This window comes from Pinus tabuliformis, chromosome X (genome assembly GCF_031772625.1).
Source record: "Pinus tabuliformis cultivar Carrire ecotype Pingquan chromosome X, CPIR1, whole genome shotgun sequence".
In the NCBI taxonomy this organism is placed as follows: domain Eukaryota; kingdom Viridiplantae; phylum Streptophyta; class Pinopsida; order Pinales; family Pinaceae; genus Pinus; species Pinus tabuliformis.
Window position 1 is genome coordinate 632,658,115 of NC_142308.1, and position 22,593 is coordinate 632,680,707.

The following is a 22,593-nucleotide window of genomic DNA, read 5'->3' on the forward strand; positions in this document are numbered from 1 at the left end:
CAGTTGAAGGAAGTGGGCCAAGTGGCACAGGTTCTACTGCAGCGTCAGTCAATCCGTTTGCTGCATCATCATATTTTGTTCCTCGAACCACACCTGGTTCACAACCAACTATCGGTTCAATGATGAAAAGAACTGAAAAAGAAAAAGCTGACAAGTTGATGACAAAATTTCTCCTCTGGAGTGATATTCCTTTCAGCATTATAAGGAATAATCCATTTTTCCAACCTACTCTTGATGCTGTTGCCAGTGTTGGCCCGGGGTACAAACTCCCTTCTCTTCATGATTTCAGAGGCCGGCTTCTTCAAGATGAAAAGCGTGACTGCACCCAAAGATTGGAGGATTTTAGGGCATCATGGGCACAAACAGGATGCACTGTTATGTCAGATGGTTGGACTGACCAAAAGGGGAGAACCCTTATAAACTTCTTGGTTAGTTGTCCCTTGGGGACTATGTTTATCAAATCTGTTGATGCAACTCATCAAATCAAAGATGCAAAAAATTTATGTGATTTGCTGGATGTGTTTATTTTGGAGGTGGGTGCAGAAAATGTTGTCCAAGTCATAACGGACAACGCTGCAAATTATGTTGCTGCTGGTAGAATGCTTATGGACAGGCATCCTACTTTATTTTGGACACCTTGTGCTGCCCATTGTATTGATTTGATGTTAGAGGACATAGGGAAAATTCCCTTTGTCAAAGAGGCTGTTGACTCATCAAAAACCATCACAAAATTTATTTACAATCACACATCTGTGCTTAGCTTGATGAGAAAATGCACCAACAACAAAGAGTTGGTGCGCCCCGCCATTACACGGTTTGCGACGAGTTTCATATCTCTTCAATCCCTCTTGAATTCTATGTGGGATTTGAAGAGAATGTTTGTTTCAGAGGAGTGGCGTTCTTCGCCAATGAGCCGCAAACCAGAAGGAGAGGCCGTCTGCAGACTTGTTTCATACCAAGAAGACTTCTGGGCGGGAGTGCAGGAGGTGTGCGCTGTCACTGAACCTTTGGTAAAGGTTCTTCGGTTGGTAGATGGTGAGAAGCCCGCAATGGGCTATTTGTATGAAGCCATGGACAGGGCCAAAGAAGCCATTCGGTCCTACTATGATGACAAGGGAGATGATGGGTTCCAGAGACAACTCCTTCTATGGAAGGTCATTGATGAGCGATGGAACAACACACTCCATCGTCCCATTCATGCTGCTGGGCTTTTCCTGAACCCTGCATTTTCTTATGCATGTGGGTTTAATTTTGATGTTGAGGTCGTGGAAGGATTATTAACCTGTGTCCAGAAGATGGTGAGATCTTCAGAAGAACGTATGGAGATCTCTAGACAAATTGAGCAATATAAGTTGTCAGGTGGCTTATTTGGCTTTGATATGGCTGTCATTGATAGGACGGTTAAAATGCCAGGTATTTTTTAGTTTGTAGTATGTACTTTGTAACTTTGTTTCAAATTTCATTGTTTCTTCAAATTCCATTTTTTTCTTATGTTTATTTAAAATTTTATTTGTAATTTTGTTGTAGACGCATGGTGGAAGATGTATGGTGGCAGAGTACCCCTTTTGCAAAATCTTGCCATACGCATCCTCAGCCAAACATGCAGCTCCTCGGGATGTGAGCGCAATTGGAGTGTATTTGAAAAAATACACAACAAGAAGCGCAATAGGTTAACACTTAAACATTTAAAATATTGCAAATTTCCAAATAAATTTTTGAATTCATTAAAGTTTTAAACAATATTTTTTTTATAATATTAATTATTAATTATTAATTTATTATTTCATGAACTTTGTACAGGTTGGAGTCCCGTAGACTTAATGACATGGTCTATGTCTACTACAATCTTCGATTGTGGGTGAAACAACTAGAGAAGACACCTGATACGGAAGCCATCTCATTGGATGGGATTGACACCACTGCTGAATGGAGGGTTGAGACCGAGAGGCCTCTCATGGATCCCACTGAGGATTGGTTAGTGCAGGATGAGGGGGAGGAGGAGGGGGAGGAGGAGGAGGAGGAGGAGCAGGAGCAGGAGCAGGAGGAGGAGGAGTTGGAGGAGCAGGAGGAGGAGGTGACACCGCCTACCCGGGCTACCACTACCACCAGTAGAGGACGTGGTCTCCGTCCACCTCAGCCTCCTATAGCTGCTACTACTAGTTCTTCAGCTTCTAGAGCACGTCAGACTCCACTGCCATTTCCACCACCACAGGCACCAGCTTCTACATCTAGAGGGAAAGAGAAAGTTGTGCCATTTTCTCGCAAGAGGGGCAGAGGAAATCAATAGGATTAGACTTTCATTTTATTGTATATGACATTATGACATGATGAGATACATTATCATATTTTTTGTTGATATTTTGAGGCTGAGTTGGACTTGGGACTCAGGACTTACTATTCAGGACATGATTCAATGTTATGTGTGATTTTAGCGCTAGAAATGATATTAAACATCTTATATATTAGTTTTTTTATCATATTTATGTGTCAATGTATTTATTTTATGTTGTAGATGGTTTAGATATTAAAAAAATTGAAAAAAATTGAAAAAAAATGAATATTTTTGTGCCAAACGATTTTTTCCCGCTTTTTTCCGATTTTTTCCCGATTTTAACGATTTTTTCCGCTTTTTTCCCGGCGCCGATTAAATCCCGATCGCGATGTGTGCAACACTGACAAAACCCATTGAAACCTCCTCCAACGTTGACTTGGAATGGATAAAAGTTGTAATATACCTGGGGTCTTAATTGTTTCAACTTTATTTTGTTGGCAAACCAAACATTCCGCCACAAACTTTTGAATATCCGATTTAAGGCCATCCCAAAAAAATTCCTTCTTAACCCTGTGGTAAGTTTTTAAAAATCCTAAGTGCCCTCCTAAGGGAGAAATGTGCAATTCCATAAGAATCTTTTGTTTGAGTTGGGAATTCTTACATAGGTATCAGTGATCTTTGTACCATAACGAATCACTTTTCCAGCTAAATGTATCAGATGTACTGGGATCTTGTTGTAACTTTCGAATGAGTGCCCACACTTCTTCGTCATTCTTCCATTCCTTCCTTGCTTCGTTTATTCAATCTGGTTGGATAATAGAAATGGCGCATAACAATACTTTCACATCCTCATCCTTTCTTGAGAGTGCATCTACCACAACATTTTGCTTCCCTTTTTTGTAGATGATTTCCAAGTCATAACCCAACATCTTTTTGACCCATTTTTGTTGCTCTTCAGAAGATAATCTTTGTTCTAAAAAGTATTTAAGACTATCATGATCCGTTTTTACCTTGAAGTGTCTTCCCATTAGGTAGGGTCGCCATTTCTTAAGTGCATGTAGTATTGCCAACATTTCCTTCTCATAAATAGCTTTGTGTAAATACTTTCCCTTGATTGGACGACTTTCGAAAGCAATGGGTCTTTCATCTTGCATTAAAACAGCACCAATTTCATTTCCTAAAGCATCACATTCCACAATAAAGGTTTTTGTGAAATCCGGCGTAGCTAAGGCCGGTGCTTGGCACATTGCCTCTTTAAGATGTTCGAAGGCCTTTGTTTCTTCTGGAGTCCATGAAAATGCATCTTTCTTCAATATTGTTGTTCGAGGTGCTGCTATTCTCCCATAATTCTTAACAAACTTGCAATAATACCCTGTCAACCCGACAAATCCTCGCATATGCTTTATGGATGTGGGGATTTTCCATTTCTTAATAGCTTTAATTTTGCTAGGGTCTACCTTAACACCTTCATGAGATACAATATGACCCAGATATTCCACCTCTTGTCTCCAAAGAAACATTTGGAGCTTTTTGCATATAATTGTTTCTCCTCCAATAGTTTGAGCACCCTGTCAACATGTTCAACATGATCCTTCCAAGACTAGTTGTAGATTAGTATATCATCAAAAAATACTAACACAAATTTTTTAAAGAAGTTTGAAAATGGAATTCATCAAACCTTGAAATGTAGAAGATGCATTGGTAAGGCCAAAAGGCATGACCAAAAATTCATAATGACCCTCAAGAGTTCTAAATGTTGTTTTCGGAATGTCTTCAGTCTTCATTCTGATTTGATGATATCATGAACGAAGATCCAACTTCGTGAAGTAAATTGATCCATGCAATTCATCCAATAATTCATCAATGACAAGAATGGGAAATTTATCTTTAATAGTGAGCTTGTTGAGCTCCCTATAATCCGAACACATGCGCCATGATCCATCCTTTTTGTGCACCAATACCACTGGAGCAGAGAAAGAACTTTGACTAGGTTGAATTATACCAGCCTCTAGCATTTCTGTAACCATATGTTCAATTTCACTCTTTTGGGCATAGGGATATCTGTACATTCTGATGTTTGGTGGAACACTTCCTCGAATCAAATGAATAGCATGATCCTGATCACAAATAGGTGGGAGACCTTTGGGAGTCTCAAATACCTTGAAATGATTGTCCAAGACTTTTTGGAGATCTGGAGAAATAGATGATTTCGATGTGGGAACCTCTAGCGAACATAATTGTGCAATTACACCTTGTTGTTCCTTCTTTAGAAGCTTTATCATACCGTTAGACTTGATTATCTTTCCTGGTTTCCCTGCAATACCCCTTAATTCAACTTCCTTTCCTTCCGCACAAAATTTCATGAAGAGTTCTTGAAAATTAAAAGCTATTGTACCCAAGGATTGTAGCCATTGGACTCCTAGTACAACATCAGCACCAAGCATTGGCTATTCAATACATATTCTCCCATGGATAGCTTGATATTATGGTACTTTCCAGAGCAATTTATGGTTCCTCCACTTGCAACCATCACTTGACACTCTGGTGCTGGATATAGGAAGCAATTCCATTCCTTTGTTATCTTACAATGAATAAAATTATGGGTACTTCCCGAATCAATCAACACTATTACCTTTTTCTTCTTGATATGTCCTTCTATCTTGATAGTTTGAGAAGTGGTAATTCCAGCCAATGCATTACAAGATATGGTCGGATTCATTTCTTCTTTATCTAGGGTTTGTTCCTGGAGTATATCCTCTTCTTTTGACATTTCTTGTTCATTTTCTTCCTCCTCTTCACAATCTATGTAGAATAATTTCTTCTCAGCACACTAGTGACCTTTAGTGTATTTGCTATCACAACTGTAACAAAGCCCTTTTGTTCTTTTTTCTTCCAATTGTTGTGGTGTCAACCTTGTAGGTTGTGGAAAGCTAGGGGCAACAACACTCCCATCTTTATAATTGTGAGTGGTAGGCTTCCTAGTTGCCATAATTTTGCTTTCCATTTTTCTTGCTAACCTGAATGCCTTCTCCAGTGAATTAAGTTCCCTATGAACACATCAATCCTCTGCTCCTCTGGAATATCTTTTACCCTTATGTTCAATTTTTGGAAGTCCTCAATGTGCTCTATCATTGAACCCTTTTGATTGAGATTTATCAATTGGCTAAAAAAGGTGTTGCTTTTTGTATCCTCATAATGTGCAATCATTTCTTCCGTAAAAATTGCCCAAGTGACAATTTGTTTACGAGAGCAAAACCATAAATACCATACAAACTGATTTGGTTCCAAATATAAAGTTGCAATACGTACCTTTTGTGTGTTTTGCACATTATGGAGATCGAAAAATTGCTCCATTTGTAGTATCCATGTTTTGGGATCCTTGTCATCAAACTTTCTCATATCGATTTTTGGAACATGGTGGGTCTTCAATCCAACATTAGAGTCTATGAAATCATGATTAACATTTCTTTTGTTCTCATCATGAGTTTTCTTTACTACCCTTTCACCATTAGTAACCATTTCTTGTAGCAACTTATTCAAATTTATCTTCAATTCTTCCATCTTATCGTCCATGCCATTCATTTTAGCGTCCATGCCATTCATCTTAACTTCCACGCCATCCATATTAACTTGCATGCCATTCATATTAGCTTCCATGCCATTCATCTTGGCTTCATTTACCTTTAGTGAGAGTGAAATTTGTTGTACTTGGTCTTGTAATTTTGATATATCATGTTGCATTTTTTCCTCTTCTTCACGAGTCATGCTAGAGCTTTCAGGTTGCTTACTAGGTGTTTCCATTTTCTTTCTTCGGGGCATTAATTAATGTTAATAATTCTTCACTATTCCCTTTGAATTCCTTCAAACTAATTTTTCAAACCAATCTTATGCAAAATTTTAAAAAAACTACACACCTTTTTTTCACTTTGTAAGAGCTCGATATTGAATCTGTTGTATCTCTGTAACTGCGAATCTCGAATATCTGAAATCTCGTCTTGTGGTAGCCCTTTGAGTCCTCTTTCTAACCCCGCAAGTCTGATCAAGATTGGATTCTCCAAGGAAGAGTTATGCCAAATCTCCCACGGTGACCTGATTATAGACTAGTTCAGTAGAGCGAACTTGTACGACGTGCCACGTGTCACTGTTTCGACCTTAATACATGAAACTGATACACAGAAAACTACAGGCTGTCCTCTTTCTGAAACTTCTAAGCGAAATTTCAATCTGATGTTCAAAACAAAAGTTATGCCGATTTTCCCCAGGTCCCCTGTTTGGAATGTAATTCGAGAGCCTGCAAAAACCCTAACTTCCTCAAATTATATCTCCACAAATATAGCAAGACAAGCTCTGAAATTCGGGCCCGAAGTTCAGAATGATTTCGGCTCAAGTGGGTTTTTTTTGTAGCTTCTGAAACGTCGCAGAAAAAAAGTTATAGCGAAAATGCCACGATGACCTGTTTGGAGCAGCGAAACCCTAGAATCCAAAGCTCTGATACCAAATGTTAGGAAACCAGCTCAGAAAAAGATAGAAAAAATAGATCAACGCCTTATAATTCAGTCTCTTCGAGGGGGCAACCTCCTTTACATTACACAAATGAACAATTCTTGGATGATACAAATGACTAAACCTCCCTTCTATATATAGGAGTCTAAGCGGTCACAATATAATCAAGCTGACATAACAGTAATAACATAAGCGCACAAAAATAACAATAGTGGGTTTCCATGGGGCATACTAATAACAATATGGGGACAATAGGGGCACAATAATAACAATAAGGGATACAATGACAATAGTAATGGGGGAATCAAAGGGGCCTAACAGAAACCATAAGATCAATATCAAAATTAATTATCAATATTTCAGAAATATTGTGCTAGTCTATATAGCACCTAGGAAATTAATATGGTCTTAGAGATTTCGTGAAGGAAGTAACATTGAGATCACCTTTGATCAACAAGTCCTTCTTGTTCATTCACATCCATGGCTTCCTCTATGAAATCTGAGAACAAGTTGGAAGGAGCCTCAAACTTCAGAGCTTGGAAACTTAGAATTGATCTTATTCTTGCAAAGAACAAAGTTTTGGATATCATGACAAGGAAAGTTTTAGAACTAGCAGATACTACAGGAAAGAAGAAGTTTAAGGAGGATGACATTACTGCCATGAGTCTTATTGTGGACTCCATCAGAGATCATCTTATTCCCTATATTGCAATGCTTGATACTTCCAAAAAGAGGTATGATGCCCTAATCAATCTATTCACCACCAAGAATGTTGGTCAAGCCAGGAGTCTGAAGATATAATGATACAATCATAGGAAGTCTCCCCATATAATAATGCATCAAGAACACGGTAAAAAATTGCAACATGGCTCACAGTGCTAAGATTAAGCTGGCAACAGATTCCGCAGCACATAGCAATGAATCAAAATATAAATTGCTCCCTAGTTTCACCCATAACAGATACACAAAAATTCAGACAAAAATACCTTAGAAGAATATTTGTGTGGTTCCTGTATGCCAAGGATATGCTGTGACCTACAAATATCATGTTGAAGGAGCCATTGACAAGTGTTTCATCCACTTCAACACTGCAGGAAGAAAAAGAAACAATCTTCAGGAAGAGGTAATAAATACCTAATGTAGAATACCATATTTTATTTATTCAAAAAAAACATCACCTAAAGCAAGACACAGAATCAGCAATTGCAATTTGAATAACATCACCTTTAAGGAAATCAGTTCATTTGTGTGCAGAGTAAAGCTACACATGCAAACTGGCTGTGCACTTATGGTATATACTAAGTAGCCAGAGTTCATTGGTGGAGGTGCAGGGGATATTTTTGAAATCGGGTTATATAGGAGGTAAATTAGATATATATATGTATGTACGTGTGCATAAAATAATTACAAATTTAAAAATGAAACAGAATATCTAAAACAGTAAGTCAAACCCTGTGATGTAAACTACAAAACAAACTATATACCATTGAACATCAGCACACTGCTATTTATATGGCTCTCCCAAAGCTCAGGGGAAGGGTACACACTCAGTTGTGGAACGTACTAACGTCAAGGAAAGACAGTAGGTGTACAGTATTATATTTTGGCATCGAAAATGTAAATCAGACCTTAAATCAGATTCTTGGGCACTGCTAGACCTTAAAAGTGACAATATTGGGCATGGGATTAGACTGTAAAAAGCAGAATTCCAGATTGTTGAAAGGGGGCATCCCTCGAGTTTTGCCAGGAAAGGCTTCCCACACACAGCATGTGTGACATGACCTCCAAGATGAAGAGACGGGTCTCCAGGTTGGTGAAAGAAGACAAGGGGACACACCTCCTAGGGCCAAGTATGTGTCCCTTAGCAATACAAACTGTATATGAATACTTTAAGAATTCTCCAAAACATTCAACAAGTTTTCTGATCATGCTAAGACGATGAAAACAATAATAAAGATGCTACAGGATTTATTTCAGACTAAACATGTTCGGTTCTAATTCTAAAATATAGTCAATCAGTGGTGTCTATGAGGTACCAAATCCGTTCTCACAGTCTAAGCTGCAGCAGGAGACATACACTTGACACAGCTAATTTGATAAAAGAAAGGTTTCTCAATTGTATTCAATATGTATGATATTAAGATATGCTGGACATATATAATATCTTTATCAAAATGATCAGTCATAACTTCCACTTAGCAAAAGGGAACTGTATGACTCTCATCTTTCTAAGTATAAAAACAAATATCAGTGTTGACAACATTGCCGGATTTTTGACGATGTGCTAAAAAATCACAATTTTTTTGGCTAGCCAATTTTTCAGCCAGAAAAATCATGATTTTTTCATGAAAGAAAACATCACAATGTTTGCAAAGAAATCGAGACCTAAAAAATCACCGAGCCGGAAGAACCCATGAGGCTTTAAGCAAATTTGGTTTTGTTTTTCGTTTATGTTTCTTGGCTGTCGGAGAAGAAAGGAGGGCTTGTGATCAACATCACTCATTATGGAGATAGCTAAACAACCATCATCATCACCATCAATGATTTTTTAGTAGAGCAAGTGTTCAATTTCATTTCCCAACCAGTGTTGAATCTCTCATTCATACATATGTATATTTGAATGTTAGATTTTTCGAACCCAACACCTGGTAATTGGTTCCGAGCAATTAATTACTGAACAAATACAGAGTCAAATTCCTAACACAAAAAATATAGCCGAAGAAAAATTACTCAATCTGAATCTCACACACATAAACAGATTTCTACCCAATCACCAGTTCTTCATCAATAAATTAATCACAGAACTTACTTGGGCCCATGTACCAGGGATATTGGCCCAGCGGAGAAAATAGAACACTGATCACCATGTTGAAATTGTAACTAGTGTCGGTCTTCATAATGTAATGTAATTTCATCATCAAAATATTTATTATATTCATTATTATTATTATTTTATTTTTGGTCAAAGCATGTTCTTCATACTTATAGAGTCAAAAAGAATTTAATTATGAGTCAAACGAAATGTATTTCAGTCAAGTCCCATTTGGACTTTTGTAAAAAAAGAAAAGGAATTTTTATTTTGTGTAATATCCCAATTTTGTGAGCATGAGAGTCATTAAGGAGTTTTGCCCAATTTTAGTAATATTAATTAAAAAGGGGCAAATATTATTGGAGAAAGGTGGCTAGTAGTATTTTATCGTAGAATAGCGGAAAATTATTATTTTATTAAATGGTAGCAAAAGTGACTTAGTGGAAAATGGCCCCCACCAATAAAATAATATTAAAAAAGAGTTTAGAGGCATGAGGAGAAATTATAAGAGGAGGATGGACTCATTTTGTGGATTATCTTTAGTCATTTTACAATTTCAACATTAGTTCTCTTGAGTTGCTTAGCCAAGACAACAGTGTTGTTCAGCAAAATGAATTTTCGAGCGGGAATTCCACCTCTATCTTCGGTGAACTTCGAGTGTCAACCAAGGGGAGTAAGAAGGAGTCCATCTTAGGGCTTGTCTAGGAGCTACATTGTAGACCATTTCCAACTAGAGCGTGCTTCTCTTAGGGTGCAGAAGGAAATTCGAAGGGGCTGAGAGAAGCCAACAAACAGTGGAGTTTTGGCCGCAGAATTTGCAAAGATTTATCCGTAGGGAGGGCAATTTTTTCCTTGGTGATTTGCAGGGCCGAGAGTGTTGCATTTTGGAGGGTCGAATTTATCTATTTCTGGACAGCGACTGTGCAGAAATTTTGACAAGGAGATTTAGGGAGTTCAGACTAAGGAAAAATAAAAAAGCTTGGAGGAGTGAGTTGTCGGTGTTGGAGGAGATTTTTCCAGTAATTGATTGGCCTTCTACAACAGAATTCTTTTTACAGGGCGCTTTTCCAACTAGTTAGAACCATACACATTTCTTGGGGTCATTGGGGCATGTTGGATTCAGCACAAACCCTTTCTGGGTTTTTGTGGGTTTATTGAGAGGAGTTTTCGGCTAATTTTATAGAATTTTTCGAGCAATATTGGGTCCTAAAATCCTCATTCTTATAGCAGGGCGAATTGCTAATTAGCTGGGGAATCTGCATTGCTTGGTGGGCTCAGTTTTGGCTTGGAGTTGGGCCAAATCCTTTCTGCGTATTTCTAAGGTTTTGGAGGGGAATCTGTGGCTGCAATTTCAGGGTGATCTGAGCATTCTTCAGGGCAGAATCTTCAGTTCCATTTCAGCAGCAATAGCAGTAATTTTTTGGGTAGTGCGCAGTACTAGTTTGGGCCAGTATTTCCTCCATATCAAAGTTGTACTACATGGGGTTTGCATAGCTTGCATAGCAAACCTAGGTTCCAAAACTTCAGCTCATTTTATGTACTCTTTTATCATAAAATTAAATAAAATGGCTTAGATTGTGTTGTTGGACATTTTGGTGTTTTAATTATTGTGTATGAGCTCCAGTTTATTTATTGTTCCTAGTCCATTGCTTGGTATTACCTTTTAAATTCCAATTAGGAATACTACAGTGGTATCAGAGCCATAATCTTGGCTCAACCTATGGGAAACCCTTCATTCTATGACAAGACCAGAATAAAAAGCTAAGAAATCATGGGATCCAAAGAAAGATTAGAAACAAACAACATGGCAGTAACCTTGAATGAGGTGATTAGGATGCAGCAAATGATGATTGATGTGGGGGAGCAGTTGATTCATTCCACAATTGGGAATCAAGACCATTCTCAATTATACAACAAATCCACTATGCCCAAATTTATGGGTAATGCATCAAGATGGCTAGACACGATTGCACCTGATGTGGAGTTATTGGAAGCAAATTGGAGGGCATACCAATCAATGGGTCATGGCATTCAGGCGTCCCTCTCTTTTGGGGGGTTCTGTGAACTAAGAGGCATGCACAAATCAGTGGGGATTCAGTGGAATTATGTAGGGATGATTGAAGCACCAAAACTGATAGCTTGTTGACTTTAATGTTAAAATACACAAGAGGTATTTTGTAATAATAATTTATTATATATAAAAATGTATAAGTGATGATTGTTACAATGAGGACCCGCATATATATACCTAAGCAGATGTCCTTTCATAATTGGACATGTCTTTTAAACATACCTTTTCACTTAACTTAATGACTACTTAACATAACCAATATTTGATTATTTAATATTTACATTGATTTTATTTATTTACTTGTTATGAATTATATTCATAACATAGCCCCTTCCTTCAGAAGCTTTGTCCTCAAAGTTGTATTGCTAACAATTTCATCTTTGTGTTTTTCATCTTGGCATATGTAATTCGTTGTTCTTCATCTTGTGTTTGTCATCTCAGCATATGTAATTTGCTAGAACATTGTCTGAATCCCGGGTTATCGATTTTTTTTATTTTTATTTTTAAATATATATATATATATAATTTAATTCTAATTTTTTTTTCATAACTCTTATTTTTTTGAATAATAATATTTTTTTAATTAAATAATTTTAATTAATTAAATGTTAATTTAGTTTATAATGTGATTATAGGATGGCACTAGCGCTATAGTAATGTATCTATGTCCGAGTATTTATTAACACAGATCTTTATATATAACAGTCGACCATATATCGACCCCGTCTGACATAACCTATCATCGGTACCGTGACGGTATAATGCTTGACGTGGAGGTTGCCTCTGTTTCATTTCAAAATTTTGTATGTTAGTGCTTCACAAGTCTCTTCACATTCTCTTCATTTGGTTCACAAATGTAACCTACACTTCCGTGGAATCCATCGAGCAGGGAAGAAGGCTGTCGAATGGCTCCAAATGAGTTGCACAGTCAGAACACCATAGATTATAACACCGACCAATACCATTATGATCGGCAACCAAATACCGAAGGCATTTTTCCTTCCAATTATTCTCACCATTATCATCAACAACCAAATGGCAAAGGCATGGATTGACAGTGGCACGATCTGTGGAAGCAGTTGGGGAAGGGCAGCGCGGCGGGGGCAGATGCGTGGACTGACAGTTTTGAATGATTGTTATAGATAGCAGAGAAATCTATGGAACAAATCTCTAGCCTGTGTCTAAATTTGTTGTCTCGGAATACTAATGGAATCTCGTGATTAGAGTCAAAACTCATTCTCGGCCAAGATAGGCCCTATATCTTCTCCCGGACATTGAGTACATAATATTACCACTCTCATTTAGATCTGATATTACAAGTAATTCAGAACTTTCCAAACACTTCTTGCCTCTAGCCATTTTAGACTTTCTTTTTCCTGAATCTGCCAAGTACTCATGGAAATTCTCCTGGCTGTCTTCTAAGGACACATCAGAGCTGTCAACACTTTTAGAACCTTCATCATCACTGCTTGATTTATTTGAATTTTCCGCATCACTTATGCTATCATCCTTTTCAGAACTTGAAGCCTTTTCCTGCTGGTTACTATCAGGCTTCTCTGGACTTTCAGGGTCATAATCATCATCTTCTGAATCATCAGATGGCATACCTTCCAAATCAAAGGGGTTCTCATCTCCATCTTTGCTCACAACTGCCACAGCAAAAACTTTCTCCCAGTTATCCCCAATTTCAAAAGTTGTTCTGAAGTGATCATTGACTAAATCAAACAATCAACTTTGCAGTCACACTTTGGGCAGAGCCAACCCTCGCCTTCAGGAGGAATATTTGCAGTTTCCAAAGGAGGTTCCAGGCCTTTCTGATGAAAGCCACGATCACAAGCACCATCACAAAGGATGATATCATTATCAAGCATCAGATCTTTTGACCCACACTCTGCGCAGAAAATATCCTCGCTGTTTATTTGCCCCTCGGAATCAAAGTCAAATTTTGGAAGACTCCCCACCAAGCACAAAGAATCAAGACGATGGAAGGCTTCACGAATTGCAAGCCTACATTGCAGTATCTTTGATGCAGCCTTCTGAAGCTCCTTTTCTGGCCTAATCTTTTCTTGGCCTTGCCCTTTCCATCCTTCATTAGAATAAGCATCAATCATGTTTTGCTGAAAACCGATCCGAAGCAATAAATATTTTATGCACTTTCTGGTTCTAGAGAGCTCATCCTGTACAACATTTGTTTTCTTCTTGTGCTTTTTCAATTTTTCCTCGAATCCTTGTTTCAAAGAGTAGCTTTCAGTGTTTTTGTCTGACCCAAATCTCTCTTCTCTTAGTGTGTTTGATACGAAGGTGAAAGGCCAAGGCTCCTACCGCCTGGCAAACCCAACTCCATTCATACCAATAGCAGTATGCATAGCAGCCCACTGAATAGTTGCAAGTTGTGGAGTATTAAATGTCCTATGAAGATGTTCTGTAAAATTTGATGTAAAACATTTAGGCATTATTGGAGGCTTCTCCTCATACTTAGGAAAGTGCTTCGGGATAGGATCTAAAATTTCCCTTTACATCTGGGTATTAAGACACAGAAAAGCACATAAAGCCACATATTCATCTTCGCTGTCATAATCCGTATTTGACATAACCTCTTTCTGATCTTTTGCAGAATGTGGTGATTTTTCATCAAAAGTATTTCCTTCTTCTTTTTTTTCATATTCCCAATTGGATTCGGATTTTGAGTGGTATTCTTCTCTAGTTTTCATATACCCACTTTGACTATCTTTCTCATAACAATCGTTGTTGAGATCATCTTCATCTTCATGTGAATCATCATCATCATCTTCCTCATTGTTATGATATTGTTCATTTTCTTGTTTATCAAGATAGTCCTCACCCACATCAAGACCAGCTTCATCGAAATCTTCAACATTATAATCATCTATTGCTTCACCTTGTTTCGTTTCACCATCACTAACAATCGTTGTTGAGATCATCTTCATCTTCATGTGGATCTTCTTCTTCATCTTCCTCATTGTTATGATATTGTTCATTTTCTTGTTTCTCAAGATGGTCCTCACCCACATCAAGACCAACTTCATCAAAATCTTCAACATTATAATCATCTATTGCTTCACCTTGTTTCATTTCACCATTGCTATCATCTTCATTATCATCGATTTCCTCTATACATGCTTTAACTTCTGCACATGATTTTTCTAATCGTTGAAATAATTCTTGAATTTTACTAGACTGCTCAACACATTCAGGACGTAAACGTAATGGCGTATTGTGCAGCGAACAACGTTCAAAGACTCGCATGATTATATTGTGCGCCGTGGCTCTGATACCACTGAAGCATCAAAACTGATAGCTTGTTGACTTTAATGTTAAAATACACGAGGTATTTTGTAATAATAACTTATTATATATAAAAATGTCTAAGTGATGATTGTTACAATGAGGACCCGCATATATATACCTAAGCAGGTGTCCTTTCGTGACTGGGCATGTCTTTTAGACATGCCTTTTCACTTAACTTAATGACTACTTAAAATAACCAATATTTGATTATTTAATATTTACATTTATTTTATTAATTTACTTGTTATGAATTATATTTATAACAATGATGAGGAGGATTAAGGAAGAAGATGAGAGAGTACTTCAAGGGGCCAAGTTGGAAAGGAGACAATTGAGCATACACTCATTGATGAGATGCCATCCGTTGTTGAGGTATTCCATTGATGAGGTATCCCGGGTTGTGATCGAGTTCTCAGGTGATAGTAGAGCACCACAAATTGATGAGATGTCGGGAGACATTTCCACTGTTGATGAGGAGCCAATAGGTACAAAGGCATCCAGATCTATGACAGAGTTGTCGAATGACAGTCACCTACAATTGACTGGTGAGCATGTCTTACGTGTTGGCTTGTCTATGGAGGAGCAGTCAAAGGCTCGTATTGAGTCCACGATGGAGGAGGATGTGCAGCCATCCTTTTGGCTAGCCATTGATGAGGGGCAACATAGAGACCACACATTGGGATTTCAGCACAGTTCGCTTCAAAGGCACACTAATGGGATCTACAACGTTATTATCCCACCCTTACGCATTGGGTTGAGGGAGGCAGAGTTGTCTAGACATAGCCGAGAGGATGGCCAAGTTAGCAGCACTTAGCGACATGAGCTGAGTATGACACTGCATCAGCTTGGAGGGCTTGTTCCTTCCATAGGGGATTGTACATTCGATCACTCCTCTGGGATTGGATGGCAAGAGGTACTGAGTTGGTACCATATGGAGCAGGCTAGGCGGTTGGATACATCCATGGCCACAGTTCCGCAGAGGCCAAGGATTACCAGAGGGACTCGAGGGCCAGACTATTGTTGGGATCCAAGAGGGATTTCCCATCACATCATATAGCTGGTAGGTGATGGTAGTAGCTACGTCATGGATCCAATGTTTGGGCGCACACACATTTTCAGATATCCATCAGAGCCCCAATCAGCACTAGTGACAGGATCGTTTGACAAGGGAGCAAACAAATTTCATGAGTTGTCTTGGCATATTGACTGTGCGTGGATTCACAGGGTGATTAGCTTACTCTAGCGGGAGCAAGTAGGAGGAGGTGGCATCAACAGGCTCTCAGATAGGGCATTGTATGGAGACAGTGCTCTCTTATTGGCATATAGGACGCAGGGGCTACTAAGGCTAGGCACAGTAGCATCATTCCCATTAGCATGTGAGGAGTTACATCGCTTAGGTCTATCTAGACAGATGAGGAGATATAGCTCACATCGTTGAGGGCTTACCAGCGGCGTGGTAGTAGAGATGGCGATCCTGAAAGGATGCGAGATGTTGCCTATGGAATCAGTCTTAGACCTTGATATCCAGGGGTGTATAGGGGTATGCAGCGGTGCACAGCAGTATGCGGAGGAGCACACAGGTGTGCAATGGTGCACAGTGGTGTAGGAGGAGCAGTTCACATCTTAGTGCATTCCCTCATAGAGTGACGGACACATCGATACAGGAGGGATACCAGTTGATCCGAGATGATGCAGCAACGTGTAGCAAGGTCCAGCAGTGCACAGAAATGTGCGATTGGGTGCAGTTGTATGCCAGGAGACACGAGGATACATGGTTATATGCAGTAGTGTGCGTGGTTGCACTGCAGACTGAAGGAGTGCTACTAACAGGGAGATTCCTTGACGAGGATGTCAGTGATATCATTGGGGTGGACATACCCAGGTTGGGAGAGCAGAACGGTCACGGGACGGGCCGAGAGCGTCCACACAGGTTCCTAATCATACCCATCGGAACCCACACATCCTCCACTTGTTGGCACCACGTGCACTTGAGGGGAGCCTTGTTGTGTTCGATACAGACCCATAGTGTGGATAGAAGGACATGGGAGATTTTCCTAAGAGGACGCTATGAGATTCAGCGCCGCAGGGGCACGATAGATGTTCTACAATGGAGGAAAAGGGTCAGTGCACGAGTTTACAGCCACAGGTTGGGAGATGAGATGATCTTCTGCAGTGGTGGCATATTGTTCATCACGGAGCCTACACCTAGGGCGCTGGTCACAGGGGAGATATTTGCCACTCTTTCCAGAGGGCATGTCCGAATCCTGCATGAGCAGAGGATACTGTGTATGATTGAGGTAGTTTTCCAGTGGGTGTTCGGGTTCGAGACATTGTATTGGCACAATTAGCGAGAGGGTGGATGGAAAACTTAGTGGTGATGGTTGGCAGGTGCAGGATGGATCCACATACATTGAGTCAATTGCGAGTATTGGAAACCCATCTATTGGATGCATTCAGGGGGTAGCTCTTTGGCACATGCAGTTTCCAGTGGTCATTAGTACTACGTAGTGGCTGGCACAAGGCAGTTTAGCATGCATCAGATTAGTTCATGATATATACAACATATATATTGATTGCATGCAGTGACTAGAGACGAGGCATGGATGGATTCCAACAGCTGTCAGAGCTATGTCGCAGCAAGTCTAGCTATGGGATCCAGGGATTCAGTTGGTTGATAGATCACTCTATCTCATGATGAGCGGAGTCATGGCAGAGAGTGACCTAGTTCACTCTTGGGTTGACACATGGGGGTTCGCAGAGGCCTTCATCGTATGGCGAGGCAGGCTTTCCCTGTTGTTGCACAAGTTCGAGGTTAGCTTTGGATGGGTAGGCTTTGGCATCATGGAGATGCCTGGGCGGGATGTATTTGGCATTTGTCAGTATTTCACCATTGGGTTCCAAGAGAGGAGGATACGGGAACCCAAGAGAGGAGGATACGGTATACGCATGATGGAAAGTCAGTTGTAATCCAAGTGCTGCAGCGTCGACATAGTGCCATCTTTTTTAGATTAGCATGGGACCCTGGTATCGAGGGATTCATTTATGACTAGATGGTGCAAGGATTCAAGGTGACTTAGTGGCACATTTGGGACCCCGTATTGTTTGCAGCAACAGTTTGGTCAGCAGAGAGAGAGAAAGAGAGCACTTGTTTAAGCATTGTTTGAGGACAAGCAATTTTTGGTGGGGAGGACTGTAATATCCCCAATTTTGTGAGCTTGAGAGTCATTAAGGAGTTTTGCCCAATTTTAGTAATATAAATTAAAAAGGGGAAAATATTATTGGAGAAAGGTGGCTAGTATTATTTTATCAGAGAATAGCAGCAAATTATTATTTTACTAAATCATAGCACAAGTGACTTAGTGGAAAATGGCACCCACCAATAAAATAATATTAAAAAAAAAGGAGACTAGAGGCATGAGGAGAAATTATAAAAGGAGAATGGACTCATTTTGTGGATTATCTTTGGTCATTTTACAATTTCAACATTAGTTCTCTTGAGCTGCTTAGCCAAGACAACCGTGTTGTTCAGCACAATGAATTTTCGAGCAGGAATTCCACCTCTATCTTTGGTGAACTTCGAATGTCACCCTAGGGGAGTAAGAAGGATTCCATCTCAGGGCTTGTCTAGGAGCTACATTGCAAACCATTTCCAATCGGAGCGTGCTTCTCTTAGGGTGCAGAAGGAAATTCAAAGGGGCTGAGAGAAGCTAGCAAATAGTGGAGTTTTGGCCAGAGAATTTGCAGAGATTTATCCAAGGGGAGGCGAGTTTTTCCTTGGTGATTCGCAAGGCTGAGAGTGTTGCATTTTGGAGAGCCGAATTTATCTATTTCAGGGGTTTCTGGACAGCTAATACGCAGACATTTTGACAAGGAGATTTGGGGAGTTCGGGCTAAGGAGAAATAAAAAGGCTTAGAGGAGTGATTTGTCGAGGTTGGAGGAGAATTTTCCAGTAATTGATTGGCCTTCTACAGCAGAATTCTTTCTACAAGGTGTTTTTCCAACTAGTTAGAAGCATACACATTTCTTGGGGTCACCAGGGCATGTTGGATTCAGCCCAAACCCTTTCTAGGTTTTTGTGGGTTTATTGAGAGGAGTCTTCGACTAATTTTGATAGAATTTTTCAGGAAATATTTGATCCTGAAATCCTCATTTTTATAGCAGGGCGAATTGCTAGTTAGCTGGGAAATCTGCATCACTCAGTGGGCTCAGTTTTGGCTTGGAGTTGGGCCAAATCCTTTCTGGGTATTTCTGGGGTTTTGGAGGGGAGTCCGTGGCTGCAATTTTAGGGTGATCTAAGCATTCTTTAGGGCAGAATCTTCAGTTCTATTCCAGTAGCAATCGCAGTAATTTTCTGGGTAGTGCGTAGTACCAGTTTGGACCAGTATTTCCTCCATATCAAAGTTGTACTACATGGGGTTTCCATAGCTTGCATAACAAGCCCAGGTTCTAAAACTTCAGCTCCTATTAGGTACTCTTTTATCATAAAATTAAATAAAATGGCTTAGATTGTGTTGTTGGACATTTTGGTGTTTTAATTATTGTGTATGAGCTCCAGTGTATTCACTGTTCCTAGTCCATTGCTTGGTATTACTTGTTAAATTCCAATTATGAATATTACATTTCGAGTCAAAAAGTCAACACAACACCAAGTTGGCATATGTGGCAACAATTAGACCCTCCTGGACAGGTATATATATGATTCAACTTGACCTCTTGGAGATACACACTCACACATCACATCATTCATCGATTTTTGTGCGTAATCAAGAAGAAAGCGAGTCGAAGCCAAAGGAGAGATAAAAATTTGGGTTTTCTATCTTGTTTTTGCTCACATGTGTGAAGATTCTGTGGCATCTTCATGAAAATTATAGGGCCGAAATTTGACCTTCATTATAGGTCTGAAAATTTTGTGCTTTGACTAGATTTCAAAAAGGTTTGACCAATGTTGACTTTCGTCGACTTTGACTAAATTGGAGGAAACTTGGAGAAGGTTTGACTTGGATCTTTGTGGTAGTGTTTGGTCTTGGATATCTCATTTTGATCTAATTCTCTAAGAGAAGGATTGTTGGGTTTTCCCCCTCGTCAAATTTTGTCGCGGCTTAAAGCCTAATTTTTGGTGTTGTTGTCTCTTTGTGATCTTTATATTTTTGCACATTTGTATAATTACTTGATGAAGAAGATAATATAAGTAATAAGAAGCCAACAAACATTCACAAGTAATTATCAAGTTAAGAGACATCAATAATTATCTTATAGCAATTGGTTTCTCAACATGGTATCAAAGCTAAGGTGAAAGAAAGGCAGCTTGAAGATCACAACTTTTTGGCAGATTTGAAGATAATATTGCAACAGTTATCTCTCCAAAGAAATAAGGCTTGAAAGTCATATTGTTGAATACGTCCTCATCATAGTTTTCACTCTCCTGACGACATTATTGAAGTCTCTTGGAAATATCATCAAGTTATCGCTCACTCATCAACATTTTTGCTCACTCATCAGCATTCTTCAAGAGACTCTTATAATAGCTTCTCATTCTTTGACAAGTAAATACTCTACTATACTCCATGTCTAATCCTCCCAGCGAAATGACATCTATTTGCAAGGGAGGCAACACTTGATGGAGCTTCTAATTTCAAAGCTTGGAAAAAGAGAATTGATATAATTCTCAAAGAAAATGAAGTAATGCAATTTGTTGAAGACAATGTTCTAGTACTAAAGAAAAATATTGCTCAAGAAGTAGCCAAGTACAACAAGAGAAACTAGAGCTCAAAAAAATCTCTGAGTCTATCAAGGATCATCTTATCTCTTTTGTTTCAGATTTGTCCACATCAAAGAAGTCTCTAATAAATTGGTCAAACTATATTTTGCCAATATTACCGTTAAGAAGATATCTCTAAGGAATCAACTTTATGGAACAAGAATGTCAAAGGATAAAAATGTGGTTTCATACTTTATGAAAGTATCAAAAATAAAAGATCAACTTTCGTTCTTGTTATATGAAACTTTCCTTGCACTTGCAATCCCTTCAATCTATGGTGGACCAAGTGCCATGTTAACTTGCTTCCTTTGGTGACTTGTTTGTTGATCATCCACCTATTGATTTCTAGTAGCATCGGATGTGCTCTAAGTCTCAAATTTTCTGGGAGGCTTAGGCACATGTATTCCAAAGAACCCAGAAAGCGTTTTGGGAAATTCCACCCAAAAACAATTTTACTAAAATAACTAATTATTTTTAATGGAACCTAAGTCTAAACTTAGGAAAATAAAATAATTAAAGAGTATTAATATAAATTGTGGGTGTAACTTCTAGAAGAAGACAAGGATCAAGCAGAAATGATCTTAGCCATTGATTAGCTTCTAATATGGGTCGTTGAACGTCAACGAGGAGATTATTTAAGGAGGCTTGAGGATCACTTGGAAAAACACACAGAGAGTTTAGAAATTCAATTTTCTGAAGCAGAGCAGCTGCCGGGAGATTTTCAATAGTGGGCTATTGCAGTGAGGGGCAAGAATAGTTGGGTTGAAGTATCTTCTCCAGGGCCCAGGATAAGCAGCAGAGAGAGGCAAAGAGACACCAAAAGGGTTGATGCTAGGCCAGAAGGGCCCACGCATAGCTTGACGTTGAGCCAGAAGGGCTCACACAAAGAGCGCAGTCATCCAGAGCAGAAGTCCGAGTTTTGCAGAGGAACTGACATTTCTGAGCCAAGAAGGCTGGAAACTGCTCCAGAAGGCAAGATGTTTCCCAATTGAGCCGACGCAGAGCCTTTTGAGGCTGACGCAAGGCCAGTGCAGAGATAGTTGGGGACAGTTGGTTCAGCTGCCAAAACAACCAAGACTTGCCAGGTAGAGTGAGGTAATCTCACTAAGTTTTTCTGCCAGTTTATTTTCTTTGTAGCTGGATTGCCGGAAGGGCATCCAAAGTTGTATTCGGATACTACTGCTTAATAATATAAAACCCTCAGAGTTGTTGCACCGGTTTTCCGCATTGGGGTTTTAGGGGACATTTGTCCAAAAAATACTGTCACTTGTGTGGATTTTTCTCTATTGTTTTATTCTTGTTTTGGGCAATTAATTAATTAAGTGAAGGCTGCAATTGTATTAGCTTCAATATTTGTTGTAGGAAGTAGTAGATAATTTGTTTTAGTAATTAACAGATAGGAGAAGTTTAATCATATGTTGCAGTAGTTGATTCGAGTGGGATTCTCGAATTCTCACATAGTATCAGAGTTGTAGGTGAAACAAGAGAGCAGTGACGGAAGAGCCCAGCGTTTAAGGAAGAAGGGAAGTCGAAGTGCTGCATAGGCAGCAAATCGAATCCCCAAAGGATTTGCGCAGTCCTAGCCAGAGGGCTGATTTTCGAGGCAGTCTCTCTCTAAGTGAGTTGATGGAGAGGAAGGACTCCCAGTTCGAAAGTTTGTCGGGGCAGAGGAAGTAGCGTTGAAGCCTTAGCGTGAGGAGAAGCTGGTAGAACATAGTCTTTTCTGCAGGCCATTTTGCTGGGCAAAAAGACATGAGAAGATAAGGAAGAAGCACAGTTGAGGGAATTTCTTCCTCAGTAAGACTTCCCGCCAAGAAGTATGTTTTCTTATTGGCTGAGCAACAGCAGTAAGAACCAGAGAGGAGATTTT

The 22,593-nt window shown here is 39.3% G+C and overlaps 1 protein-coding gene and 1 pseudogene across 3 annotated transcripts in view; both read right to left on the reverse strand.

The window, feature by feature from the left end:
* The window catches only part of LOC149141582 (uncharacterized), a 498,683-nt gene that overhangs the window by 436,627 nt on the left and 39,463 nt on the right, over window positions 1–22,593 (reverse strand). For all 3 annotated transcript variants that reach the window (XR_016265175.1, XM_089452912.1, XM_089452913.1), the window contains one exon: window positions 7,762–7,863. Coding sequence is in view for 2 of the 3 variants with exons in the window: in XM_089452912.1 (XP_089309038.1) it covers window positions 7,762–7,863 (102 nt within the window). In the remaining variant the exon portion in view is untranslated. The remainder of the gene's footprint in view (window positions 1–7,761; window positions 7,864–22,593) is intronic.
* LOC149141584 (uncharacterized) lies at window positions 12,889–14,922 on the reverse strand (annotated as a pseudogene).